This window comes from Schistocerca cancellata, chromosome 6 (genome assembly GCF_023864275.1).
Source record: "Schistocerca cancellata isolate TAMUIC-IGC-003103 chromosome 6, iqSchCanc2.1, whole genome shotgun sequence".
NCBI lineage: Eukaryota > Metazoa > Arthropoda > Insecta > Orthoptera > Acrididae > Schistocerca > Schistocerca cancellata.
Window position 1 is genome coordinate 513,052,388 of NC_064631.1, and position 26,929 is coordinate 513,079,316.

Consider the following 26,929-nt stretch of genomic DNA (forward strand, 5'->3'; position numbering starts at 1 on the left):
TCTATTTCTCCTCATAAAAAGTAAAGCAATGTGATAACATTGAATGATCACACGAATACAGATGTGGCATTATTGTGCACTGTCAGTAAATCACATTTTGGTGGTAAATACTTCTTTATAAAATCTATTATGGCACCATGACTCCCTGAATAAAACTGTACTAACCACTGTAACTTCTCCTGCTGCACCCTCTCCCCTTTACACTGCATCACTTCATCAATGCAATGCCTGGAAGTGTGAATATTATGTTGTTACACACTTAACCATTTCTTGAATTTTAAATCTGTTTTTGCTCTGCAGTGCTGGCCTCAGTTGAACCAAAATTTTTGCACATATGGTTCATAACTACAACAAAAGCACAGTAACTGCATGATTTGTACAAGCTGATATTCCTTGTATCTCAATGTGTATTATTCTACTACACAGATACACAAGTTTACAGCAAAACAATGAATTTATTGGTATTTAAGATTCATACATTACTAATCGGAAACTACAGTAATAGAAATTAAACCAATGAAAGACAATCAGATACCGTCACGTACCATATTTACATACTACCAGTCTATATTAAAAGCAACATCTTTAGAAAGATATGCCAACACTACAAATCAACAAGTCAATAATAATACATACAAGAAGCATACTTTTAATTTGTGGAAATTGAGGAACTAACACTACCATTAACTAAGGAGCACCTACGAGGAGCATTTACTTGCACGACACAGATGGGTCCTCTATATGGGTTAATGAACTACAATAGGGTGTAGTTACTAATGGAATTAATAACATTTTAGGTACCATACTGGTAACTAAAGAGTTAACAGAATAAGCCTATTTGCAGTACCCTTAGGTGCACTGTAAAGTAGCAAACTGTTGCATTGATATCTTAAAAATAGGTCAGGAATGATAATACAATATGTTTTATAAGTAAAACATTCAGTAACATTAGATAACATATGTCAGATGTGTTTACAAATCATTTTGGAAACTAAAATGATCAACTGAATAATAAAAGTACAGCATACACATTTTTTTCTACAATAAGACCATACATTTACAAATATTTCAATCTCATAATTATTCTGGAAGCTCTACTTCTTAACAGGGAGCAGAACATCCAAAACTCTGTCAATATTTCCATCCTTGATTTGAATCAACTGTGTCAGCCAACCTCCCTCATTTGTGAATCCCATTGCTAGTAGCTGCTTCAGTGTTTTTGCTACTTTTGGATCTGTAAAGAAATATGAAGACATGAATTAGCGAAATGCTGATGCTAACAGTAACTACGTGAGAAAATTTTTTCAAAAATAATAGCAGCAGAGTAATAATCAGAATTAAAACCGGCTGGAATAAATTCATCACTGTATTTTTTTATACTCTGGAATAAATTCATCAGAACTGTTGAAACTTCAAAAATTAAATTTTTACATTTCTTATAATTCATACATAGGAGCAAGCAAGCAAGAAAGGAAACTTGTTGGGAATGACTGGTTTCATGCAATTTCTAGGTCTATCAGATCATTTGAAATTCAGTTATGTATTCTGACATTTTCAGCAATCAGTACGTGCAGGTCAGGGTATATTATTGGAAGTACTCAAAGGTGATACATCCAAGCAACCATCAGATGATTATTATTTCGGCTACAGGAAAAGGCACCAGAGAGGCATTTCTGAAATTATACTTGACAATGGAAGCAAGATATAACAAAAATCAAGGCACGTTTGTAAGATTTACTGACCTTGAAAAAACATTCAGCAGTGTAAACTGGTGCAAGATGTTCAAAATTCTCAGGAAAATAAGTGTAAGCTATAGATCAATACAGAATGTAAAACAAACCAAGAACCAATACTACGTATAGAAGACCAAGAGTGAAGTTATTGGATTAGAAGGGGTGTATTACAAGTTCTATTGTTTCATCCCAATTGTTCAATATACACAAAGAAGCAGCAATCACAGAAATAAAAAGAAAGTTCAGGAGTGGGATTAAAATTCAGGGTGCAAGGATATTGATGATAAGGTTTGCTGATGACACTGTTATCCTCAGTGAAAGTGAGGGATGAACTACAGGACCGGTTGAATGCAATGAACGAACTAAAGGACACACACCAAGGACTGAGAGTAAACTGAACTAGTGCCCCCCTCTTGCCGATGCTTACGATTATATAATGAGTTGTTACTTTTATTGTTTCCATTCAACCAAGGACTTTCCACCACATTTTCATTGCCACACAGCAACATTTTGAAATGCTTTGTATCTGTTGAGGGAACACCTGAAATATGGGAGGTAGTTACTCAAAAAGGTCAGACCTAAATTGAGTAGTTTGAATGTCTACATACAGGATGTAGTTACCCAGCCAGACCTAAATTCCACCCAGTTTGAATGTTTATGCAAACAGTTCCCTAGTCAACTACGGTAGTCAACACTGAAATGAAACTTCCTCAGTTTAACTCTGCAGTGGACCATTCTTCTATTTGCTTTTTGCAGGCAACACAAGGTTCAGGTTTGAAGTCAAGAACTATCAGATAATTTTAACTGTTAGGCAAGTGGAAAATAACAAATTCTTTTGTGGCATCTTATGAGATGTAAATGAATGTGATATAAACAATTTTAAGACTTCCTGGCAGATTAAGAACTATGTGCTGGACAGAGTCTCGAATTCGGGACCTCTGCCTTTCGCAGGCACGGTTCTGAATTGGAGTTTCAGTCTGGCACATAGTTTTAATGTGCCAGGAAGTTTCACATCAGTGCACACTCTGGTGCAGAGTGAAAATATCATTCCGTAAATAAATTTATTTTACATTCTTTTTTAAAACCACACCCTGTGTTGTGCATCTTGTAAAGGATTCAGTTTGTAATCAGAACTCCTGAATGCTAACTAACAGCATGCTGTAGCAGTGTGAGAGGTACCTGTAATGGACTGAAGTTCTAATTCACGTGTTCTGGCAATCACATCATCCACTCTAGGGTATATTGGACAATAATAAGGTTCCTCAAGAGTCTTTAGTAATTCGTCAACAGCTTTACTGGCTACAGGATTTGGAGATCCAACATTATCTGAAAGCATAGCACAATGTTTATTGAAACATACCCACATAATCTGTATCCATAATAAAATTGAACAATGGAATCAAAAGGTTTTCAACAAGAAAATTGCAATACTGTAAACACATGAGACTACCCAATTTTGTAGAGAATGGTGGCATTTGTAATAGTGCACAGGACTACTCAAAATTATATGCGATTCCTTTGTAAACTTTGTTGATGTTTCAGCCGGCATTTTGTATGGTTTGAATATCTTCCAGTACATTGTCTCATCATCCAAATATCTTGAAGCTAATATTTTTCCATGAGGTATATCATCGGAGCGTGAGCGCAGGTGTGTGTGTGTGTGTGTGTGTGTGTGTGTGTGTGTGTGTGTGTGTGTGTGTAGACATAGCAATAAGCACGTGATTTTGCTTTACACCTTGAGTCTTGCCTTTCTTCACAAGATTCATCAGTATATGTTACCTATTTAATCTTCTTTATAATTTAAAATTCGTCATTTCTGCTACATCGTAGAAATGTGCTCCAAAGGCACATAGAATTTCATTTAAGAAGACTGACCACTGGTCAGTATTCTATAAATTATATCTGCATAACAAAACATACTATTCACTGTAACCCAGAATTATTTATTTTTTCCTTTGTTCTGTTCATGGATGGGGATGGGAAGACCAACTGCATGTACCTCTGTACTACCTAGGATTAGTATTAGCTGAAGCTTTACAATTCATATGAAGTTTGTTTGTAAGAAAGATGAAGAAATATTCAAGTTCCTTGGTATAAAAGACTTAAAACTTTTTAAGAGAAATTTCACACAAGAATTTGTCTAGCGTCTTCTCAATTCTGCATGTGCTAAATCTGATAGGTCTACAATAGACATTTTTTTCTACAGGAACATTTAGCTATTGCTTCTGTCCTCATTCACAATGTACACTACTGGCCATTACAATTGCTACACCACAAAGATGACGTGCTACAGAGGAATTTAACTGACAGGAAGAAGATGCTGCGATATGCAAATGATTTGCTTTTCAGAGCATTCACACAAGGTTGGCGCCGGTGGTGACACCTACAACGTGCTGCTGACATGAGGAAAGTTTCCAACCGATTTCTCATACACAGACAGCAGTTGACTGGCGTTGCCTGGTGAAACGTTGTTGTGATGCCTCGTGTAAGGAGGAGAAATGCGTACCATCACGTTTCCAACTTTGATGAAGGTCGGATTGTAGCCTATTGCGATTGCGGTTCATCGTATTGTAACATTGCTGCTCACGTTGGTCGAGATCCCATGACTGTTAGCAGAATATGGAATCAGTGGGTTCAGGACGATAATACGGAACGCCGTGCTGGATCCCAACAGCCTTGTATCACTAGCAGTTGAGATGACAGGCATCTTATCCGCATGGCTGTAATGGATTGTGCAGCCGTGTCTCGATCCCTGAGTCAACGGATGGGGACGTTTGCAAGACGACAACCATCTGGACGAACAGTACGATGACGTTTGCAGCAGCATGGACTATCAGCTCAGAGACCATGGCTGCAGTTACCCTTAACGCTGCATCACAGACAGGAGCGCCTGCGATGGTGTACTCAACAACAAACCTGGGTGCATGAATGGCAATCGTCATTTTTTCGCATGAATCCAGGTTCTGTTTACAGCATCATGATGGTCGCATCCGTGTTTGGCGACATCACGGTGAACACATATTGGAAGCATGTATTCGTCATTGCCATACTGGCGTATCACCCGGCGTGATGGAATGGGGTGCCATTGGTTACACGTCTCGGTCACCTCTTGTTCGCATTGACTGCATTTTGAACAGTGGACGTTACATTTCAGATGTGTTACGACACATGGCTCTACCCTTCATTTGATCCCTGCGAAACCCTACATTTCAGCAGGATAATGCACTACCGCATGTTGCAGGTCTTGTACGGACCTTTCTGGATATGGAAAATGTTCGACTGCTGCCCTGGCCAGCACATTCTCCAGATCTCTCACCAGTTGAAAACGTCTGGTCAATGGTGGCCGAGCAACTGGCTCGTCACAATACGCCAGTCACTACTCTTGATGAACTGTGGTATCATGTTGAAACTGCATGGGCAGCTGTACCTGTACACTCCATCGAAGCTCTGTTTGACTCAATGCCCAGGCATATCAAGGCCATTATTACGGCCAGAGATGGTTGTTCTGGGTACTGATTTCTCAGGATCCACATGCACCCAAATTGCATGAAAATGTAATCACATGTCAATTCTAGTATAATATATTTGTCCAATGAATACCCGTTTATCATCTGCCTTTCTTCTTGGTGTAGCAATTTTAATGGCCAGTAGTGTATTTAATAGTTTGTTGAAATAGGTACTTTCTTATCCAAAGGAAACACTCCATTTTCTGTTATTAATCCTCATGATTATTTCCATGACAACATTTACCCATTCACATGCAGTTAAACAGGCTTGTCAAATACTGAAGTGAGCTCCTGCCAGTTTCCAATTTTGAAAGTTTAAAGAATGATTTACCATTAAAAATTTTTCACCACTTTATTTTAGCTGTCAAAATATACATACCAGCTTATGCTTCATGATACCTTTTTGCTGCTACATTTATCCCTCTGTCTTTTGCTGGATCTCTAATGATTTCAATGTTGAGAAGACGTTCAAACTTTTTGTTGGAATATTTAATTCCTTGTGTTTCTACGTTTTGTCATTTTTAGGACGAGTGAATGGCTGAATATCTCAAGCATTTTTCCTTCGATGTTAGAAATCTCTTTAATACACGTAACGGACACATTGGAAGGAGATGGAAGTTTATAATTGACCTAATAACTTTTTCCCAAGTCATTAATTTTCCACTATGTCCCTGTCCCAGATTTATTTTATTATTGCACAGCATCTATCCTTGCTCTCCACAAGTTTTCCAATTTCCCCTAATGACCAGCCTCATCAGCTCCCAGCCATTATTATTTATTTTTACCTTTGTTGTGTCCTACATCCCAGATCATTAACAGAGGAGCCATATTTCTCATTCTGATTACTGTTAACAGCAGATTGGTGAACTTGCCAGAGCTTAGAGAACGATTACTCAATTGCAGTAGGGCAAATGTGATGAATACCTGTGATAAATTTTTGCCTTGGAAGGTCTGTAAATGAGATAGGAAAAAAAAAGGTTCCTTACCATATATCACGTGATGCACTAGAATCTTAAATAATCTTTTGTTAAAGTGCCAATCATCATAGCTTTGTACTTTATTCAGTAATTTATTTTTATTTATTTTATAATTCTATTATTAAGACACACAACAGGCTACATGAACCTTGAGTCATGAAAATTGCATCATAACAGATATTTTTCTAAAGTTATATTTATCACAGGAAATGCCTCTAATTATACAAATTGCAGGTTTGCACTTTGTGTAACATCTCAGTCTATCTAACTTTTTCTTAAGCATATTTTACAGCTCCATATACGCGCATTCTTCCTTCTCTTTTAAAAAAGAAACTACGTTCAGACACACAAGTGGGCTCTTTGGACTTTATAAAAGTTGCTGAAAGTGTTTGAAACTGCTGTAAGTTACAAAAGATGTGTACGCAAAATTCAGAAATAAGAACTGATAATTATTTTTGTTAGTTCACAACCTGCAAAAAAACTAAATTAATAACCATATTGTATTAACTAAAAGAAACATAACAATATGCCAATAAAATCCCTCTACTGACTACCAATGAAGAAAGTTATAAAAACATTATTATCTATTTCTAACATATTGTGGACGAATTATAAATACTAATAAAATACCCATCAGGAAAGCTGACATGTCATTAGCAAATAGCACTAATCAACTAAAAATTTAAATGAACCAAACTACAATAATTTGATAATTTTGACCCCTGAAGACCATTTTTATCTGAGTAAGTCAGCCTGCAAGAGAAAAATACCACAAGAAACTTACTGTATTGTTTGTGTAATGAACACAATGTAGGAAAGCAATGAGTGGCTTTGAGAGAGCAGATTACAATGTTCTATAGAAGCACTACAGGATTTCTTAGACTGTAATAAAATCAGATATACACAAGTTGCTATGACACGTCACAATCATTTTTTTCTTCCATTTATAGTCTTATTAAAAAAAAAAATTTACAGAAAGTGTGTTAGGCTTAAATATAAAAGGAAGAACTTGATGTGTTAACAAAGGAATTAAAGGATATTTAAACAAGTCCAATATCTCAATGGTTAAGTTCCATACTATGATCTAAAGATTTGGGGTTATAGCCAGATCAATATAACAAAGTGATTGACAGTTACTTGTTTTCAGTACACCTACCAGTCACAGCTGGCCACAGAATGAGTGAAGTAGCATCTTTTGTTCTGTGCATGTTTGTCCTATCACTCTGTTGCCTCACATGCCCGTAACCACACTCAGCTGCATACAACTACTGCAGCTTCTAACTAAACTGTTGCAGTTTGTTTCAGTCAAGTGTTCTGTTTCCCAATACTGATTTAATTTTGGTTTACGATAAAGAATATCCAGATCTTGCAGCATGATTGAGAAGGAAGTGAAAGCTGTTATGATATTGCCAAGTGAACTCTATACTACATGTTAAAGGACATGTTAACAGACTGAGAACTGAATCTCTCAGCTGTTGCTGCCAAAGCAATATTGCATGTGCAGGCAACAGCAAACTCACAAGCCTGCACCTGTCAATCACTTTGTTATGCTGAGTCAGGTATAGGCCTATAGCTTCTACCTGCCACTTAACATTTCACGACACAATACGATTCGGAGTCCACTTTTAACTGTAGGTCTCTTTATAATGGCTAGGTAGTCAGTTCAAAGGTAAATGAGAAGGGAACACTACTTCCAATACAACCACACCTTGAAAGCACTGTGATGTCCAAACCAAGCAACAGGTTGATGACAGCCTCTTACCTGCACTAACCAACCACCATAATAGTAATGTGAATTATGAAGAGGCTACAAAGAGAGAAGAGAGAGAGAGAGAGAGAGAGAGAGAGAGAGAGAGAGAGAGAGAGAGAGAGAGAGAATAAAAGGAAATAAAACATAAATTAGAGACAAAGTGTTTACAATGTTAAAAGTGTTGTTCTTGGCTGACAAATCACTCATAAACAAGAATGAACTTTGCTGAGACTGTTTTACCTGGTATGAGGACAGTCCACTCTTCTGATTCACTGGAATGTTGTTCTGGTGGGGCTGATGGAGTCTCTGGACTCACTTCCATAGGCTCTGACACTGAAGCTGCCTCTGCCATTTCTGCCTCCCCAAACTGAACATTCTTCTCTGCTTCCTTGGCCTGGGCAATATTCTCTGCTTTCTTGGCCTGTGCAGTATTCTCTGATTCCTTGGCCTGTGCAGTTTTCTCTGCTTCCTTGGCCTGAGCTGCACCCTGGGGTGTATCCTGCTTTTCACCTGTCTGCTTCTGATTCTTGTCCTTAACCTGGATCTCAACATCTATTCCTGGTCAAACACAAAGAAATCAACAAACTAAATGACAGATTTTTTATATATTTTGTAATGCATGAAGTTTAAAGATTCTTACAATCAAATTCTATATGAATAAAGGTTTACTAAGCACAACTTTGTTGAACATGGTTAGCACTTTCCTGATTCTCCAGGAATGAAGACCACACCAAAATTCGAGTACCTGGGACACACCATGGTAAAAAGTAATTTCAAGTAACTGCATCAGTAGTAACGACTTAACTGAGTTTTAAAATTATTGGATACGATGTCCACTTCTCATAATTTGAACTGCAAGCATCACAAGTGCAAGAGCAGCAAGTCCAAATGAGGAATTTTAAAACCTAGCCGCCCTGCTTATATATCATTCAGGAAGATTAAAATCACAATGAAATGCGATCAAACGTGAATTTCGTAGTACAGAAAATAAGATATAAATCTGTACAGTTTCCACAGTCCCACCACATGTAACAAGCTTCCTTACAAAACTGAGAAAGGACCCAAAAATAGAAAACTACATTGATTCTTTTACATGTGTATTACAGAAATCGATACTGTTAACAGTTATTGCACTCGTTATTTTGCTTAGAATAATTCCTCCTCGGATACTACTTTCTCATTCAACAGGGCTACATTCAATTGGGGAAGTGCTATGGAAGTATAGATAATAGAAATGAACGGATACACTGCCTCAGAGCAGTCTTTTAGACTTCTTGACATGTAGATGCAGACCTTGATGATAATGCTGGCTAAGGAAAGCCTTGTGGATTACCACTTCAGCAATGTTGGGAATTTAGAATGGATAACAGCAAAGAAGACGCTTTCCACATTCTTACACCACACACACGGTAGCAAATGGGTAAATGTTCCATACTTACTCTCATTCTCATTTACTTAAAACAACTGAATTACCATAATGTTAAATGTAATTCCTTCAAGGTTATGATGACACAGAGAACTATAGCTAAAATCATTAGAAAAGATAAGATGGGCAATGAAGAGTACAAGGTATTCATTATTATCTTTGTAGTGCAAGAGTGAAGTAATTTACAGAAAACTGTAAGAGTGGATATAGAGGGATTTCACATCCAGTCCTCTCTCATTCCATTCATTTACAAGCATGGTTTGGTTCTTTGCAATGAATTTTTGCAAACCACTATAATTCTTTGCTGTTGCCTTTCTAACTGCAGCTCTCTTATCCACTTTAATACCACACATCATATAGAAGCAAGCTAGATCCCTCTCTGTACTATGATGCAATAGTTCATGGACGCTGCCACTAGATTTGAACACTGCCTACTGACACTACTGCTGCTTATCTGCTCAGTCAAGCACCTGTTTCGGTAACTTTCTTTGCAGAGCCACTACTAGAAGAGGTCATCCCATTCTGACCACTGTAGATTTCACTGGTGTGTGCAAAATATGGGAGCAGAAATAAATGATCAACAATAGAACAAGAAGTTGGTACTGATTAACTAAATAAAAGACAGGGTGAGAACAATTTTTACTCATAATCAACGTTAACATCAAACTGATTGCACAAGAAGGGAGAGCGAACTGACTGGGTTCTTTCCAAAATAGAATCTTCTGGAATTAACCCAAAAAATTGCAGCAGCCACAGAAAATCGAAACTGAGATCACTATAAGGGAATGGGAACACTTGCTTTAAGCAAGGAACGTGATGGTTTCTAGTCTCTCATCACAGACAAACTCACTGAAGCATGGACAGTTAAGTATTAGTGAATTGGAAGAGCTTATCACTGTCAGCTTAACATCTCTGACTCACACCAATATCTGGTAAAAACTGGCTTACTGCAGAAAGGGAAACATCATTGATCAAAGAATTCAACATGAATTTGGTAAAAGAAATCTGAATGATACAATAACTAATATTATGTGATGGCAGGAGGGAACACTTATAAAGTTACTGAGATCTGAAAGCCTTTAGAGCCAGTGACTCCTCCTCATGGCAGAAGGATTGAAGGGGAAGGAAGAGGAGAAATTCTCACCCATTTATTACCCCTTGTTAAGTCTGTTCGCATGATGCTCGTATGAATTTTTCTGATCTCACCGCTCATTTATCACGTTTTTCTTACTCCCCCCACAGCTTCTTTTTTGCCTTTCCCACCATCCCTTAACATTACAAACCCTCCTCTCTTGCCACAACAAATCTCATCACATATTACATTTGGTCCTTTCAAAAACAGCAACACTAAGGTCCCATATTCTGTTTCTTGAAACCTGCTTGTCCCTGGGACTTAACCCCAAAGGCCTAACACTGAAGGTCCCTGTTTCTGGATGCAATCCTACTTTAAACCAGTCCCTTTTACAGCCTCAAATACAGCAATCTTTTGCACTTCCCCACCTTATCTGTGACCCATGTGGCACGTCGACCAATTTCCACTTCACCAAACTTCTCTTCCCTCACAAAATCCTGCAGTTATCTGACTCTCATGTTTCCTTGGATGGTATCACCCTCCAAGCCAACTTCAAACTGCAACGACAGACCAGACTTCACCTCAGAAAGCTACCCACCTTCTTCTAAACCACAACAACAATTGTTTTCCCCTTCCAGTCCCTCTCCAGCTATCTAAACAGCCACACCATCAACCACCACTCCTCTCCTACAAACCAGTTTGGCCAACCTTCTTAACATCCCCAGCTTTTACCACTGCCTACCAGAGCAATAACAACTAAATACCACAAGAACAAGTCACAACAGCACAGTGTTCTCAACCCTCCTGAATTATCTGTATTACCCAAGGGTCTTTCAGCTCTAAATCTGCATTTAAGCTTTGGTGAAGGACCTATTTTCCTTCACACAACTGGAAATATTACTTTGTGACCCAATAACAATACCTTTCCAACAGCAAACCTAACATTGAACCCTGTCTGGAACAGTTCCAACCACAGTCCCAACATGCAGCATTGCTTCCGAGTCCTTCCTCTGGTCCCTACAATATGACTCTAATGTCCTCAGCAGAACTCCAGGCTTTTCATTCCATAAAAACAAGGATGAATAGGCATAGGCAGAGGATGTATACTGGCAGTGCACAAAACTGTGTTGCAGAAAATGGTCTACAACATGACTGTCATGACCTCACACCTATTTCACCACACACACACCATCTGAATTCTTCCCCGCAGTCACCAGTTTCTCAGAACTTTGCAGGTAGAAACTGGCACTACAACATGTTCTTCACTCTCGCCCTAAACCTGCCCTTAATTTACTTCAGTTTTTTCATTCCGTTTAGTTTTCTATAGCTTTCATTTTCTAACTTGTCTATTTTTTCCCTGCTCCCCACATCTACCACATAAAATGCACTTAAGCTTTCCATTCTTATTAACTCATATACCAGGGTGTCTACATGGACAATGAAAAATAATTCCCGGATTTTTCCCAGATTTTCCGTGTTAAGTGGCAGTATACTTTTTCTCGGCACTTATCAATCCTTTTATGGTTTACAGTGTTATACACCGGCGTAGTTTCCCGGCACTTTAGAAAATGAAACGCAGGGGAAAAAAACACGTTTTGGAAAGATCTTTGATGTGCAGCAACATATACACTGCATATTTCCGTGTTACGAAGGTATAAATTCGAATTCCACCAAACACCGCATGTTACTTTCTGAAGCATTAAAATCGAGATTGCGACGCACTTTTGTAAGCCAGTCACAGCTCATGTCACCTGATCTCGCCAGCTGATGACAGCATTTGACACATGATGCAGACAGCCAATACCAAGATCACTCTTAAACAGCGCGAACACACAAATAAGAAAAATTAATGGCTTAAATTAATGTACAATTGTTGCCACAAGAAAAGCAAAGCTATCACATATAATATTGGTCTCTAAGATTAATAAGCTGCAAGAGAAGCTAAGCTTCCAAATATATAGTTGATCTTTTTTGAGCGTCATACATCACATAAATGTGCCAGTAAAATTTTTTAATAACGACGTAAATGTCTGATCTTCTGGGCTCGAAATTCTTCATATGGTCGTCCCCAAAGAGTTGATTTTTAAATGAGAGTCAAACGCTCTGTGATTTAAGAAATTCATCGTACACTCTCTCACATAGTTTATCTCACATAAAAGGAAATTTACTTTGAATGTAACGCTTTTCAAAGCAATATTCGCAATATTTTTCCGTGACCTATTAGAAAGTTACGTTTCAGCAGTTGCCAGAGACAGCCAGATAACAGGCGTCACTGCACTTGCACAGCTACGATGACGCAGGAAGCCCGCATGTTCGTACGTGTGAAACATTAAAAGATCTTGCATTAAAACGAATCTAATGTAAAAAAAAACTGTCACATCACGCTCATTGGAGGCAATTTGTTGTTAAGAAGCACTGCACAGTCTTCCTAAAGCCTTTGACACACTTTGCTGCTGGCAGACGCTTCAATGAGCATTGTGTTTTGTTGTATATGGCTAATTTTCTTTGCGACTTAAGTTTTATTTTCTTTTTTTTCTCTCGTTCATGTTTTGTTGCTGCAGTATTATTCTGCAGAAGCGGGATACAGTAAATTTTTTTGTTAGAGTATTGGTTCTTACCAGTCAAAACCACAAAAATTTAACTGAAAACTAAAACAAAGAAAAATTCACGGAACTCAAAAAGATTCCCAGATTTTTCCCGGTTTTCTCCTGGATGAAAAAATTCCCAGGTTTTACCCGGATCTCCCGGTTGTCCCGGGTCGTAGACACCCTGTATACAATGTTCTGTCAGTAATCTTTGTCACCCGTATCACCCCATCATCCACCTTTCAGTTCTCAGGTTTTCAAATCTTGTCCAGTGGTGCAGTCTTTCCTTCTCATCCTGTCCATAAAGTTTCCCCTGACTCCGGATTCTGGTAGACTTTTCTGAACATTTCCCACTTCCTAAGCCTCCCCAGTCCTTTTGCTTCACCCCTCTTCCTTCCCCTTCAAACTTTCTGACAGAAAGAGCCACTGGCTCCAAAAGCTTGCAAATTTCAGTACAAATCTTTAACATAATGCAGCACTTCAGCAACCGTGAATTGTTCAGACAATAAGAAATTCAGCCTTCAGTTGCAAGGTAAAATTTGTTTAGTTTACCTAGGTTTCCATGCCAATTATGGTATCTTCTTCAGAATAGATCTGTGATATGGACAACGTTTGGCCCTCAAAATAATTTTTGTTCTGAAGAAGATACTATTATTGGCATCAAAACCTAGGTAAACTAAGGAAAATTTTACCCTGCAATTGAAGGCTGAATTTCTTATTGCCTGAAATTTCAGTACCTTTATTCGTGTCTCCTCCTGCTGCCAATTGGTGAGTAGATTTTCTATCTACCCCATTACGTTTTCAAAAACTGATTATTTGCACTGATACAACTAATATTAATTCAACTGTGCTAGAAAGAAGTGTAAGCCAAGCAAAAATATTACCACGTAAGTACGGAAAAATTGTTTATCAATGTTTTATTATAGTGTTAAATATTTTAGTGTGAGTTTACATAATTTTCAAAACTAGTCTCACCAATAACTATATCACTTTGGAACAAAGAAATTATGCTTCCAATACTCTATCTATTGCTCATCATTACTACTTCAATGCTGCTGTTTGTATTTTGATAACACATTCTTATACTTTATTGCACATTTGATAGTGAACTGATATTTTCCCTATCATATGGTTAGAAAATATACCATCAAGGAAAACAATATAAACTCACCCAGTGGACTAAGCAGTGCTGCAACAGTCTCACCCACATTCTGTAAATAAGTTGTATCTCTCTGCTGATTAGAATTCCTTTGTGTTGCTGTTCCCTGTGGACCTTCTGTGCACTCTGCTGCACTTGAAGTAGAAGGTTTTGGTGTAGCATTTTCTGTGGTAGTAGCAGTATTGCCTGCCTTTGGAGGAATTTCAACCTCTCCTGGAAGATTGACCCATTCACCTAGCTGGCTGCAGAGATACTCCAACCAACCAGGATGTTCACTGTAGGACCTTCTGTATGGGCACTGCACATTGCTTTCATTAACACCTTTCACATTGTTTGTGCGACGCTGGTGGTGATGCCTGTGAGTTTCAGACTGGCGAGACCACTTGGCCATATGATGTGCCAAACGTCGGCTGTAAGTTGAACGCTGGAACACATACAAAAGAACTTTGTATGAGAAATTAGCATACTATTTTATTTTATAAATGAATGTTTGACATTTCTACATTTGTTTGCTCCCACCACAATACCTAAAAATCTTCAAATTTTCTTCAGTGCAATATGTGAAAGTTGACAAACACCTGACACCATTAAGTCAACAGTGCATGGATCACAAGTCTGTTACCTCTAAATACACTGTTTTACAGCAAGGCATGAAGACATTTACTATAGACTATAACTTATATGAGAACCCCCCCCCCCCCTCCCATGCAAACACACAAAAAGAAACACAACCACAAAAGCAATTATACAATCTCACATACCCACTTAATTGGTTTTGAAATACGTATCATGAAATGTTCATCATGCATTCCAAAGCCTTCACATGAAGAGCAGAGGTCAAAATCAGGACAAACAGCACACTTGTATCTGAAACCAACAATCAGCTTGTTGCAGCCATCACAAGTCACTCCCTCGTGAACTGCAGGACCTTAAAACAAAAGCAACATTGCGTCATTATGGATAATAATTATAGCTACAAATATTAATTTGAAAAGAAAAAGAGGGAAAGATAGAGATCTGACAAGATCTTACCATCTATTGGTCGTCCCATTTCAGGCATTTCTGCATCGGGAGCTAAAGTTTCTTCAGGTTTGACAGCAACATACAACTTTCTTACGTCTGTATTCATCTCACTCAGTGCTAATGTGAGTTCCTCATCAGATGATATTGTAATTATGTCACCTTCCTGATCTGTTGGGTAAAAACCAACCCTATTAATATGTTGTTTTAAGGTTTCTAATGAAGTATTAATTAAAAATTCAAACTTTAATAGAAGTGAGGAATTTGTGATTTTACCTTTCCAGGAAACATAAAAGTTCCTATTCTGCAGTGATGGGAATACTTTCTGGAGTTTCTCTCTTAGGAAATTGAACTTGAAAGCAAGACTGCGATCAATCCCAAAACGTCGTACTTCGGTAGTGTCTGTTCCATCTTCCAGATACACTTTGTACGATATGCTCATTGATTCTGCCATCTTTGCTTTCTCTGATAACAGACTGCTTACTGCAAAAGCATTTAATAATAGTGTCAGTTTGCATGTTATCTACGCATGAGCTGCATCAGAATAATTCTAACCTAAGATCTCAAATACTATACAATGAATATACATCTATTTCTCTATAATCTTATATTAAATAGTGAAATCTGTGTGTATATAGATGGACAGCGTTCACCAGAGATTGCCAACCACATTCAAGTTCTCCAATTTAACAACCAGGCTACTGCTACACTGTCTCATACCAACAGTCTCTTCTCGGTTTTAAAATCATTATTCATTTGCTCTAGCCGGCACTGTCATCTGCTTTGCCATGTAAAATGGGATATCTGAATGCAGTCAACATGTCTGGGTGAATGTTGTGTGGGAATAATTTGTGTGGATCCAGAATAAATTATCACTCTGCAACAGAGCACGTACTGATTCGAAATTTTCTGGCAGATTAAAACTGTGTGCCAGACCAGGACTTGAACCCGGACCTTTGTCTCTCACAGTTAGCTGCTCTACCAGTTGAGCTATCCATGCATGACTCATGAACTGTCACCATAGCTCTCACTGTCAGAAGTAACGCTGTGGGTTGTACATGGCTAGTTCAGTCGGTAGAGCAATTTCCCGTGATGGGCAAAGGTTCTGGTTTCAAGTTCTAGTCCAGCTCACAAACTTTTAATCTACAAGGAGGTTTCAAATCCATGTGGGTGTTGGTGAAATACTATAGTTCTTGTTCATATGGAGAAAGGACTTCAAATGGGCGAAATGGGACAAAAATTAAATTAATATATAGAAGAAGAAAAGGGAGAGGAGAGAGAGAGAGAGAGAGAGAGAGAGAGATATGCAGGATCTGACAGTCCCATACTACTTTACAGTACAGCTGATTACTGACACTCAAGATGAAAAGTAAAATAGATACAAAGCTACTGGGTGAAAAAAAGTAGATTATGAGAATTTATGTAATGGCACAGAGGTATGCCAGATTACATTACGTAGCAAGTTTACAGAGTTAATAAAATAAAGACTACAGACTACAGACATGAATAAATCGAACAAAACTTAACAAATGTATCGGGTCATTTCATATCAAATCACCCAATAAAAAATAAATTTTACACCCACCTCCTTAGATTTTCATGAAATTTGGCTCAAATGGTTCTAATACCATCCTGACAACACCTGCAATTTTTTTTTGCTGTATCTCTTACAGTTTTTTTTAAATAAATTTTTAAAGTTTTTATGTTTTGCGTTTTCTGAACCATCGTAAATGGTCAGTTTAATTTGTATTCAAAACTTTAAATTTGCTTATCTTAAAAACTCTTTTAGATAACATGATGAATTTTTGCAGCAAGTTTATTTATTATACATATTTGAAGATAAAAATGATGCTATTAAAATATATTAATATTTTCTATGAAAAAAAAAAATATATATATGTATTTTTTCTTTTTTTTTTAACGGATGTTTTGTTTTATAAGAATTGCAATATCTCAAGTCTCAGACCTGATAGAATGCTCAAATTTGTTTTAATTTACTCTTAAACATATAGGCTACTTGATAAAACAAAAATAATGATGGCTTTTTAACATGTTTATTAATTATAGTAGATTACATTAGAATTATGTACAAAGATAGTTTACTTACGACACTTATGTATAACCCAACTGATTGCTTGAAACATTGAATTTTTTGAGTAATTTTGTCTTTTTAATAGACATTAATGCTGATTCAAACTGTTTTTCCACTTCATCCAAGAGCTTTCAGTTCTTTTTATACAGTCTTTTTTGAAGTAATACATTCTCCCAGTGCCGCTTGATTGAGGTGCGTCTACTACACAGACTATGTGCTCCAAAGGCACTATGCAGGAATCTTCTCTTTCAGGCCAATAAAATGATGCAGCGGGTCCTGAAGGATGTAGAAATAGAATTTCTGCATCTTCTTCATCATTGAATATTGTTTTTACCAGTCCAAAGTACCAGTTACCATCATAATTTGCAGCCACATAGCAATTTATGGATGGTTCAACACGAACCCAATCAGAAGAAGAATGGAAAGAAAAGGCTAAGGAGGGTTTTACACTATCTGTAGTCCTTCTAATTTCAAGGTTGTTTGTTGGAAGTGGTTTGAAGTTATGAAAACTTCTAGTTCCAGGAATGGTTCGGGTTGCTGAAAAACGTTTTTCTAGTTTTAACCGTAGCAAATCAGCTTCTTTTTTGTCAATAAAGTGAAAATGAATGTTTTCAATATTTTTTTCACAAAACTTATACACATCGATTGCTGTCATTATTTGTTCTTTGTCTGAAAGCTGTAGACTGGCTTTCCTTAGAACTCTTTTAATACACTCCTGGAAATTGAAATAAGAACACCGTGAATTCATAGTCCCAGGAAGGGGAAACTTTATTGACACATTCCTGGGGTCAGATACATCACATGATCACACTGACAGAACCACAGGCACATAGACACAGGCAACAGAGCATGCACAATGTCGGCACTAGTACAGTGTATATCCACCTTTCGCAGCAATGCAGGCTGCTATTCTCCCATGGAGACGATCGTAGAGATGCTGGATGTAGTCCTGTGGAACGGCTTGCCATGCCATTTCCACCTGGCGCCTCAGTTGGACCAGCGTACGTGCTGGACGTGCAGACCGCGTGAGACGACGCTTCATCCAGTCCCAAACATGCTCAATGGGGGACAGATCCGGAGATCTTGCTGGCCAGGGTAGTTGACTTACACCTTCTAGAGCACGTTGGGTGGCACGGGATACATGCGGACGTCATTGTCCTGTTGGAACAGCAAGTTCCTTTGCCGGTCTAGGAATGGTAGAACGATGGGTTCGATGACGGTTTGGATGTACCGTGCACTATTCAGTGTCCCCTCGACGATCACCAGTGGTGTACGGCCAGTGTAGGAGATCGCTCCCCACACCATGATGCCGGGTGTTGGCCCTGTGTGCCTCGGTCGTATGCAGTCCTGATTGTGGCGCTCACCTGCACGGCGCCAAACACGCATACGACCATCATTGGCACCAAAGCAGAAGCGACTCTCATCGCTGAAGACGACACGTCTCCATTCGTCCCTCCATTCACGCCTGTCGCGACACCACTGGAGGCGGGCTGCACGATGTTGGGGCGTGAGCGGAAGACGGCCTAACGGTGTGCGGGACCGTAGCCCAGCTTCATGGAGACGGTTGCGAATGGTCCTCGCCGATACCCCAGGAGCAACAGTGTCCCTAATTTGCTGGGAAGTGGCGGTGCGGTCCCCTACGGCACTGCGTAGGATCCTACGGTCTTGGCGTGCATCCGTGCGTCGCTGCGGTCCGGTCCCAGGTCGACGGGCACGTGCACCTTCCGCCGACCACTGGCGACAACATCGATGTACTGTGGAGACCTCACGCCCCACGTGTTGAGCAATTCGGCGGTACGTCCACCCGGCCTCCCGCATGCCCACTATACGCCCTCGCTCAAAGTCCGTCAACTGCACATACGGTTCACGTCCACGCTGTCGCGGCATGCTACCAGTGTTAAAGTATGCGATGGAGCTCCGTATGCCACGGCAAACTGGCTGACACTGACGGCGGCGGTGCACAAATGCTGCGCAGCTAGCGCCATTCGACGGCCAACACCGCGGTTCCTGGTGTGTCCGCTGTGCCGTGCGTGTGATCATTGCTTGTACAGCCCTCTCGCAGTGTCCGGAGCAAGTATGGTGGGTCTGACACACCGGTGTCAATGTGTTCTTTTTTCCATTTCCAGGAGTGTAGTTCCTCCTAGGCCATCACAAATTGACTTCCCATGACTTGTTGCAAAAAAAGAGTGTTGGGCCTTCAAATTAAAGTCTCTCAAGTGTTCAGTCAAATTTTTAAAACTGTTTCTGTTTTTGTACTGCCCAGCACAACCATCTGTAAAGTAGTGAACTGAGTCAATGTCAGTATGATGTAATGACAGCCACTTTGTAATTTCTTTTTGTACAAAGTTAACAAAACCAGTGTCATGTTCTTGGTCATCACTAATAAAACAGTGGTTGGAAACAAAAACATTGTTTTCCTCATTTCTTAGAAAAACTCCAACTGGGTGTAGAGTACAACCACCTCTATTCCAGTGGTAACTTTGGATCTCATTCTGTATAACAAAGGAATAATTTTCACTGAAATCCATCACAATAATTGCTGTTTTGGGTGGTGGGTCTTCTTTCAATCTTTTAAACGCTGCTGATTGGGATTTTGCTATAAAAGTGTGTGGGGTGAGCTTTTCCAATGACCTAACCAATAAAGAAATGTAGTCTTCAACACTGATAGACTGATTGATCATTTCTGCCCTGTCTGTGTTAACCCACTGACTGATTACAATTTCTTCTTCTAAATCATAATCTTTACTTAGTTTTTCAGTTAAGCACTCTGTTAGCGCAGTATTTGCAGGACAGCTGTTGCAATGATGTAGCATGCAGTTTTGGTTTTCTGTGTTGCACACAAGCATCTTAATTAGGTCTTTATAAGATTCTTCAATTTTCACAGCATCCAGTAATAGTTTAACATTCTGGTGGATACTGCATACACATACAGTGTGTGTGCCTGCAGCACCAGCAAGGATACACCATTTAGGTCTCAAGAAACAAAATTTTGAAACTCCTACTTCTACCTCGGGATTCTCCCATTTGAAATAATAGAGTTCTCTCAAGTTACACAAAATGAGTCTTTTTTGCATGTACACATTTTTTTGAACACTTACTTTGTCTTTTGTTCCAGGTAGCACTCCGGAACTTTCATCTTTTTCATAAAAATCTGTTACAAGTCTTACTGTATTTTCAGAAAGAGTTTTACCTTTTTTTGGACCAGGAGTTTCCAAAATACCCTTTTCAGATTTTAGTTTTCTAGCTTGTCGCACCATGTACTCACTTACATTAAATTCTTTCATCACTTTATTTCGAGTCCAAGAATCTGGAAACAAGGTCAGAATCTGGATTTTTCTAGACCTCCCAACAGATGAAATCTTCTCTTTCATAAGAGAAATCATTACATCAAAATCCTTTGCTTTCTCAACCACACTTTTATCTTCTTCGTCATCATCAGAACTTGGTGCATCATATTTTAATGCTTTTGAAACCGCCTTTTTTGCAGTCTTTTCAATACTGCTAACCTTCCTTTTAAAATAAGACCCTTTACTTTGTTCTGACAAGCCATGAAGCTTTATCGGTGTTAAACCTAAATAATCAAGAGCAATGTTTGTTTGTACGAGGGATTCATTTCTGGATTCCAATGATTCTAATTCAACCATGACTTCATCATCTGTTTCACTTTCATTGACTTCAACTCTTCATTTTTCCTCACAAAAGTTACGGCATGTTGAGCAAAGCTTTTGTCCAGGTTTTATGCTAATATTTTTTGTCAGTAATTGTTTAGAAAGATCCAAGCCTACACTTCTCAATGATTTTTTGATGGGCTTTTTGTGTTTTTTTAGTGGGTCTACACATGTTGTTTGATACTTTTCAAAAACATTTAAAAAGTAGTAGCTGTGGTGTGAACATATATTCTTAAATTCACACAGATTAATTCCAGATCGTAAGTGGATAAAATCTTTTTCTTCTCACTCAATTCTGATACCGGTTGTAACTTTTTTGAAGGTGTGTAGGTTGTTTGGAAACAGTCAGATTTTTTAAATAACCCTACACTACAGGTTTGAATATCTGACATACTGATTTCACTTTTGGTCTGATTACTGTTCTGGTTACTTTTATAGGATATTGGAAAAGAATCTCTGTAAACTAAGCAACCGTACTTACTGAGAGTTCGAATAAACTTAATAAAATACTATCCAAGCACTATTTAACACAGTAATAATTTTTTACTTCAAAACACAGGAGTAACAATACAAAATCCAAGTGTACATTGTTACTCCAAGAAGACAAAAACTTATTTTCGGTGTCTAAGTCACTTGGCATTTTTTATTTTTAAAATATAATTAATATTATTTTAAAAATTAGATAACTATTAAACAGGTTAAAAAAGCCAACATAATTTTTCTTTTATCTAATAGCCTATACAAGTAAGAGTATTTTAAAACAAATTTGAGCTTTCTATCAGGTCTGAGACTCTAGATATTGCAGTTTTTGTAAAACTTAACATCCGTTAGCTAAAAAAATAAAATAAAAAACTTATAAATTTTTTTTCATTTGGAAGAATTTAATATACTTAACATCCGTTAGCTAAAAAAATAAAATAAAAAACTTATAAATTTTTTTTCATTTGGAAGAATTTAATATATCTTTACGGTAATTTTTTTTAACATTTAGATATAATATACAAACTTGATCCAAAATTTCATACTGATATCTTGAGTATTCTTTAATATACAAATTTTTTTAGTTGTGAGGACACGTTTAAGTTACAATTTCCGACTGCTGAAACAAAGCCAAATCTAAAAACTTTAAAAATTTATATAAAAAAAACTATAAGAGATAGAGCAAAAAAATTTTACGAGTGCTTTCAGGATGATAAAAGAAGTAATTGTACCAAGTTTCATCAAAATCTGACATGGTTGGTGTCAAGGCCTGGGTGACTTGACATGGAATGACCCTATCACAACTGCTTACTATGCTGCAGGAACAATGTAAACCATAGAAAAGAAAGTTTCAAATGCAACATGACAAGTACTGCAGATAAGCAAACGTTAGAAGCAAATTGTAGTAGGAGCACAAAATATGCGGAACTAAACTGTAGCTAACAAGGTAAAGAAAACTGCAACAGTATTTTAAGACTTCTTACGGACCAAACTCGCAGATGTTCAATTGAGAAAATAATGATATTCTGGAAGTGTTGCTAATAAGATTTATGTTATTCCGTACCCTCCAACCCTTTGCATTACTCTTAGTTCACATATTTATTCATTTATCAGGTTCCAAGGGGCCATGTGAGCTACAGCTACTTGTCAGTATTTAGTTTACAAAATGAAGGTTAGAAAATTTGTAAACAAAAGAATAAAGCATAAAAATTGTGAGTATGCAAATAAACAACACAGTACGGAGAAAAATTCTCAATTACTGTAAGAAACTCCTGAATAGAATGGGAGGCATCAGCAATGAGGAAATGTTTGAAATTAGTGTTTTCTACTTTATTTTGATGTTTATTTCATTTATGTACAATCCATATGAAGACAATACTGTCTAGAAATTGATTACACATATGTGAAATAAATGTCAAAATCAAATATAGCTAAAAGGAAATTAATTTTCATTGCAATAAATAAATAACAGCTGTAAGCAACTAAACAGAAAACTTTTGAATTGTATCTGAATATTTGAAGATGACTGCTCTGCTCTGGCATCCTACCAAAAAGGAAATCTGCTAAAAAAAGCACACCTTTCTAATAAATACTTACAAAAGTGTTATCGAAGTGTGTATTGAATCTACACCTAGTGTTCACCAAATGAATATCATAGTTTCTCCTGAATGAGTCAATATTGTCAACAACAAACCCTTGGAATATATTTACACAGCTATGATATAGTACAAATTCTGAGACACTCTTTCTTGTAAGTATTGCATTAAAGATCATATGCTTTTTTTACTTTGCTCACTTTCACTCTATTATCTCACAAGGTGTCATATTTTAGAGCAGCTCTGTGCACACACCAAGAGTATTTTAGCTCAGTGATCGGCAGTGTCAATTCATGATCATCGCGGAGGCAAATTGTGTACACTACCCTCCTCCACATTGCATCAAAAACTTCTGAAAACACTGGTACCAAAGAAAATTCCCTGTCACTGTTTACATTATCTCTTTTTACTACTCTTATAAAGTGGTTTCACTACAGAGTATTTCCTTTTGTCTGGGAACAGAGCAAATCTGTGCAGGTGACTTGTGCATAGAAGTTCTACTATCTGTGCACTGCTCCACATAACCCAGCTTGACATTTCATTATACTCACAGGAGTATTCACTCTTTAATAATAATAATAATAATAATTACTATTACTATTTTTTTACATTGTCATTTTACATTACTATATAAATGATCAAATGAATATAAAACGCATAGTACAAAAATCAAACACTCAAAAATTTTGTAAATCAAATTATTTGTTTCACATTTCTCTGCTAAATAATACAGTTTTTCTGCATTTAGGCCTACTTTGCAGTTTTACATTTTTTTATACAAAGTGTATTAAATATGGAACAAATATAGGCTTTGGTATAGGCTATTTTAAAAGTCAATCTGTTTCTGCAACCTCCCTTCGCCAATTCAAAACCAACTACACTACAGGCCTGCCACTACAATCAAGCTCTTGAGGGTAGACACTATCACACTGCAACTGAGAATGCCAAATGAGGTGTATGAAGCCATTCAAGATATACAGACAGAAAATTACCTCGAGACAGTGTTTCAATAAAAGTAGTTACATTTTAGGGCAAAGTAAAAGTAAAGTAACTTACAAAATGATTTATAACGTGTGTGCATTCCTCGAACAATATTGTAACCTCCACTTCTCAAGAAAGAAAATAGCCAAGACAAAAGAATTACAGACAATATTATCACTGGCTGTACAGAAAAGAAACTTGGAACTTAATCAACCAAAGTAACGAAGTGGCATTAGAAGCCAGCAAAGGAAAATGGATAACTTGCAAATTATGAACAAAATAAGTGAACAGAGCAATATTGGGTAGTCACTGATCACTAATGCAACCTACACACACACACACACACACACACACACACACACACACACACACACACACACACACACACACACACACCTCCAGTGCGGCTAAACTCACAGACTTTGGGTGTAAGATAGAAAGTAGTCCTGGAAAATCAAACTCAATTGAACTAACAATCTATAGGCAGCACACTGAAAAGAAAAACGTACAAATTATCAAAGAATTTTGGAATGTGTTTACGAGTTTTTGTATTTAGGTTAGTTTAAGGCAATGGCTGAATGGCCAGAACAAGAAAATGAGTAAATATGGTCTTGTTTGTTTTTGATAAACTAAACAAGTTTTCAAAACACCACTTCTGATGTGTCCAAAAAGAGTTCACTAGGTGTGACTTAATGAAACTATTCTGGAGTTAAAGACTGCTCAGTAGACATTGGAGAAATATATGTTAGTGATTACTACGACAGGCAGGGAAAGAAACGAAGCAAGGAGTACTTTGAAGTGGAAAACGCAATTACGAGTACAATGAAACCGAAATGTAAGTGACAAAGTCGCGTAAAGGAAGTAGCGCTAGATCTTCGCAGGATTTCGGGGGAGGTGCAGACCAAGAAAGCGATGTAATTTAAGTGGTTACATGACAACAGAAAATCTGTGGGAACCGCATGACTACGTGAAGTTAAATACTGCAATGTATGGTAAAGCAGACGACGTCATCTTCCAGTGGCAGATGTCAAATGACTGACGATGGTTGTGGAAGTTTCATTGGGTGTATGAACACAAATATCATGTAATTTGCAATTATTCTCGTCCCTCTTTATTCCGTGAAAATTAATACATATTTTATCTTCTAAATGCGATTAGAAAATTCTTAAAACTCGAATCTGCTGTAGGTATCGTTTGGGCAACTTTCAGCAACTTTTAACCATTACTAAAGTTACAGTCAGGGCTTTACATCAACGTCGTGACGTTGTACGATGCATTTCAATATACCGAACATTATGCATTCTTTCATTCTACTGAAATTGGTTTGTTTAGAATTCAATAACTGGTAGTTATGACATAGTTACGAAAAAGTTTTCAGTGGTCCAGGAAAATATTATAATTCCAGTCTTGGATCACAATTTTTATTTGTAATCAGGTTATTAATTTCGGCAGGTAATGACCATCTTCAGATCTGAGTAGAAACATGTTGCTTTACACGTATCAGGCCTTATATGTGATACTGCAGTCAAAATCATAAGCCATTTCGGATTCGTCAAATAAAACTAAGGTATGTAAAGTGCACCACTGAAGCGTACATACTGTTCATGAACAGAGGCTCAGTAGCACTCCTTGACATATAATATATGTATAAACTGCGTGAAATAATGCAACAAGTTATTACTTAGGTCTGAAGATGGTCGTTACCTAATGAAATTACTAACCTGATTACAAATAAACATTATGATCCAAGACTTACAGTATGAAGAGTCAATAATCCGTGGCTGCCCAACAATTACATTTTTCGTAGACCCAACAGACGCGCATTACACGTTGTCATTAGAACATATTGTAATAATAATTTAAAAAAAGTGCAGTGAAGTTGTGAGGAAAGACGATTCTGATCTTAAGGCACAAATGCGAGTTTCTCATGACACGAAAACTACGAACTATTACGACTCTGTTTTTCTGAAACGTCATAAGAAATCATTGATTTACAAATTTAAACTGCTGTTGCACTTTACTTACGTTAGTAGCGACAGCAAGAACGCAGCGTTACGAAGTAATCTTCTGTGCACACGTTACAACAAAACTGATACAGCCACTGCGTCTGCAAGTCTTTATATACCTCAAACGCCGTCAGCAATTCTGATGCAACTACGCAACACACTGGAACAACCCACCATGATACTTTAAAATCGAAGATTACGATTGCCAACGTGATAGATTCGAACTTATGCTATACACAGAGGCCTTTTGAGCTAAATGTACTGGAGTATGTTGGCTGCACTGTAAGCTACTTGACAGCTACACGTCACGTGAACTGCCTCAGTACTAAAACCAACTATTTTCACTTTTATTGCCATCTGCGTTATGACTGAACTTCCGAATTTTCAGTTAAGAAACTCTGAAATAATATTTTCTTGACTTACATTCACAGCGAAGTTTTCTGACACCCACTTCTATTTGTAATGCAATTTATGTCGGCTTGCCTCATTGTGATTTGATGTGCGCGAACTGTGCAAATGCATGCAAAATATATCAAGGTGTGCACATAAGGATTATTTCGTTAGCTAATTAAATATGTTTGAGATCGCTGTGCGCGGAACCGCTGTATGGGTAGATCTTCGTGCGTGGTTCCCGCTGGAGCAAGGGACATGGGCTAATAAGTTTTTGGTTTAGCCCGGACCAGCGGCCATTCGAGCGTATGTCTACAGTACCTTAACCCAGGCAAACGTGAGAATCAGTTAATTTCTTTTGCGAATGATGTTAACTAGGCTGAAATTAACATTCAGCTAATGGCATCATTTGTATGTACACTGTTCGAATTTTACATGCAAAAAACACTTTTTCTGGGAGGTTTTTGAACCGCGCCACTTCTATACTTT

The 26,929-nt window shown here is 37.7% G+C and overlaps 1 protein-coding gene across 2 annotated transcripts; it reads right to left on the reverse strand.

Moving 5' to 3' along the window:
- Positions 1-435: 435 nt before the first annotated feature.
- On the reverse strand, positions 436-26,242 carry LOC126190786 (sequestosome-1). Of its 2 annotated transcripts, XM_049931330.1 has the most exons (8): positions 26,070-26,240; positions 15,505-15,711; positions 15,241-15,399; positions 14,970-15,136; positions 14,221-14,632; positions 8,207-8,524; positions 2,913-3,059; positions 436-1,234 (listed from the first exon to the last, which is right to left on the reverse strand). In XM_049931330.1, the coding sequence occupies exons 2-8, from the start codon at positions 15,680-15,682 to the stop codon at positions 1,095-1,097; spliced, it is 1,521 nt and encodes a 506-aa protein (XP_049787287.1). In that variant the 5' UTR covers positions 15,683-15,711; positions 26,070-26,240; the 3' UTR covers positions 436-1,094. The 2 variants fall into 2 exon arrangements, with proteins under 2 accessions (XP_049787287.1, XP_049787288.1); XM_049931331.1 differs by lacking the exon at positions 2,913-3,059 and having other exon boundaries at positions 26,070-26,242.
- Positions 26,243-26,929: the final 687 nt, after the last annotated feature.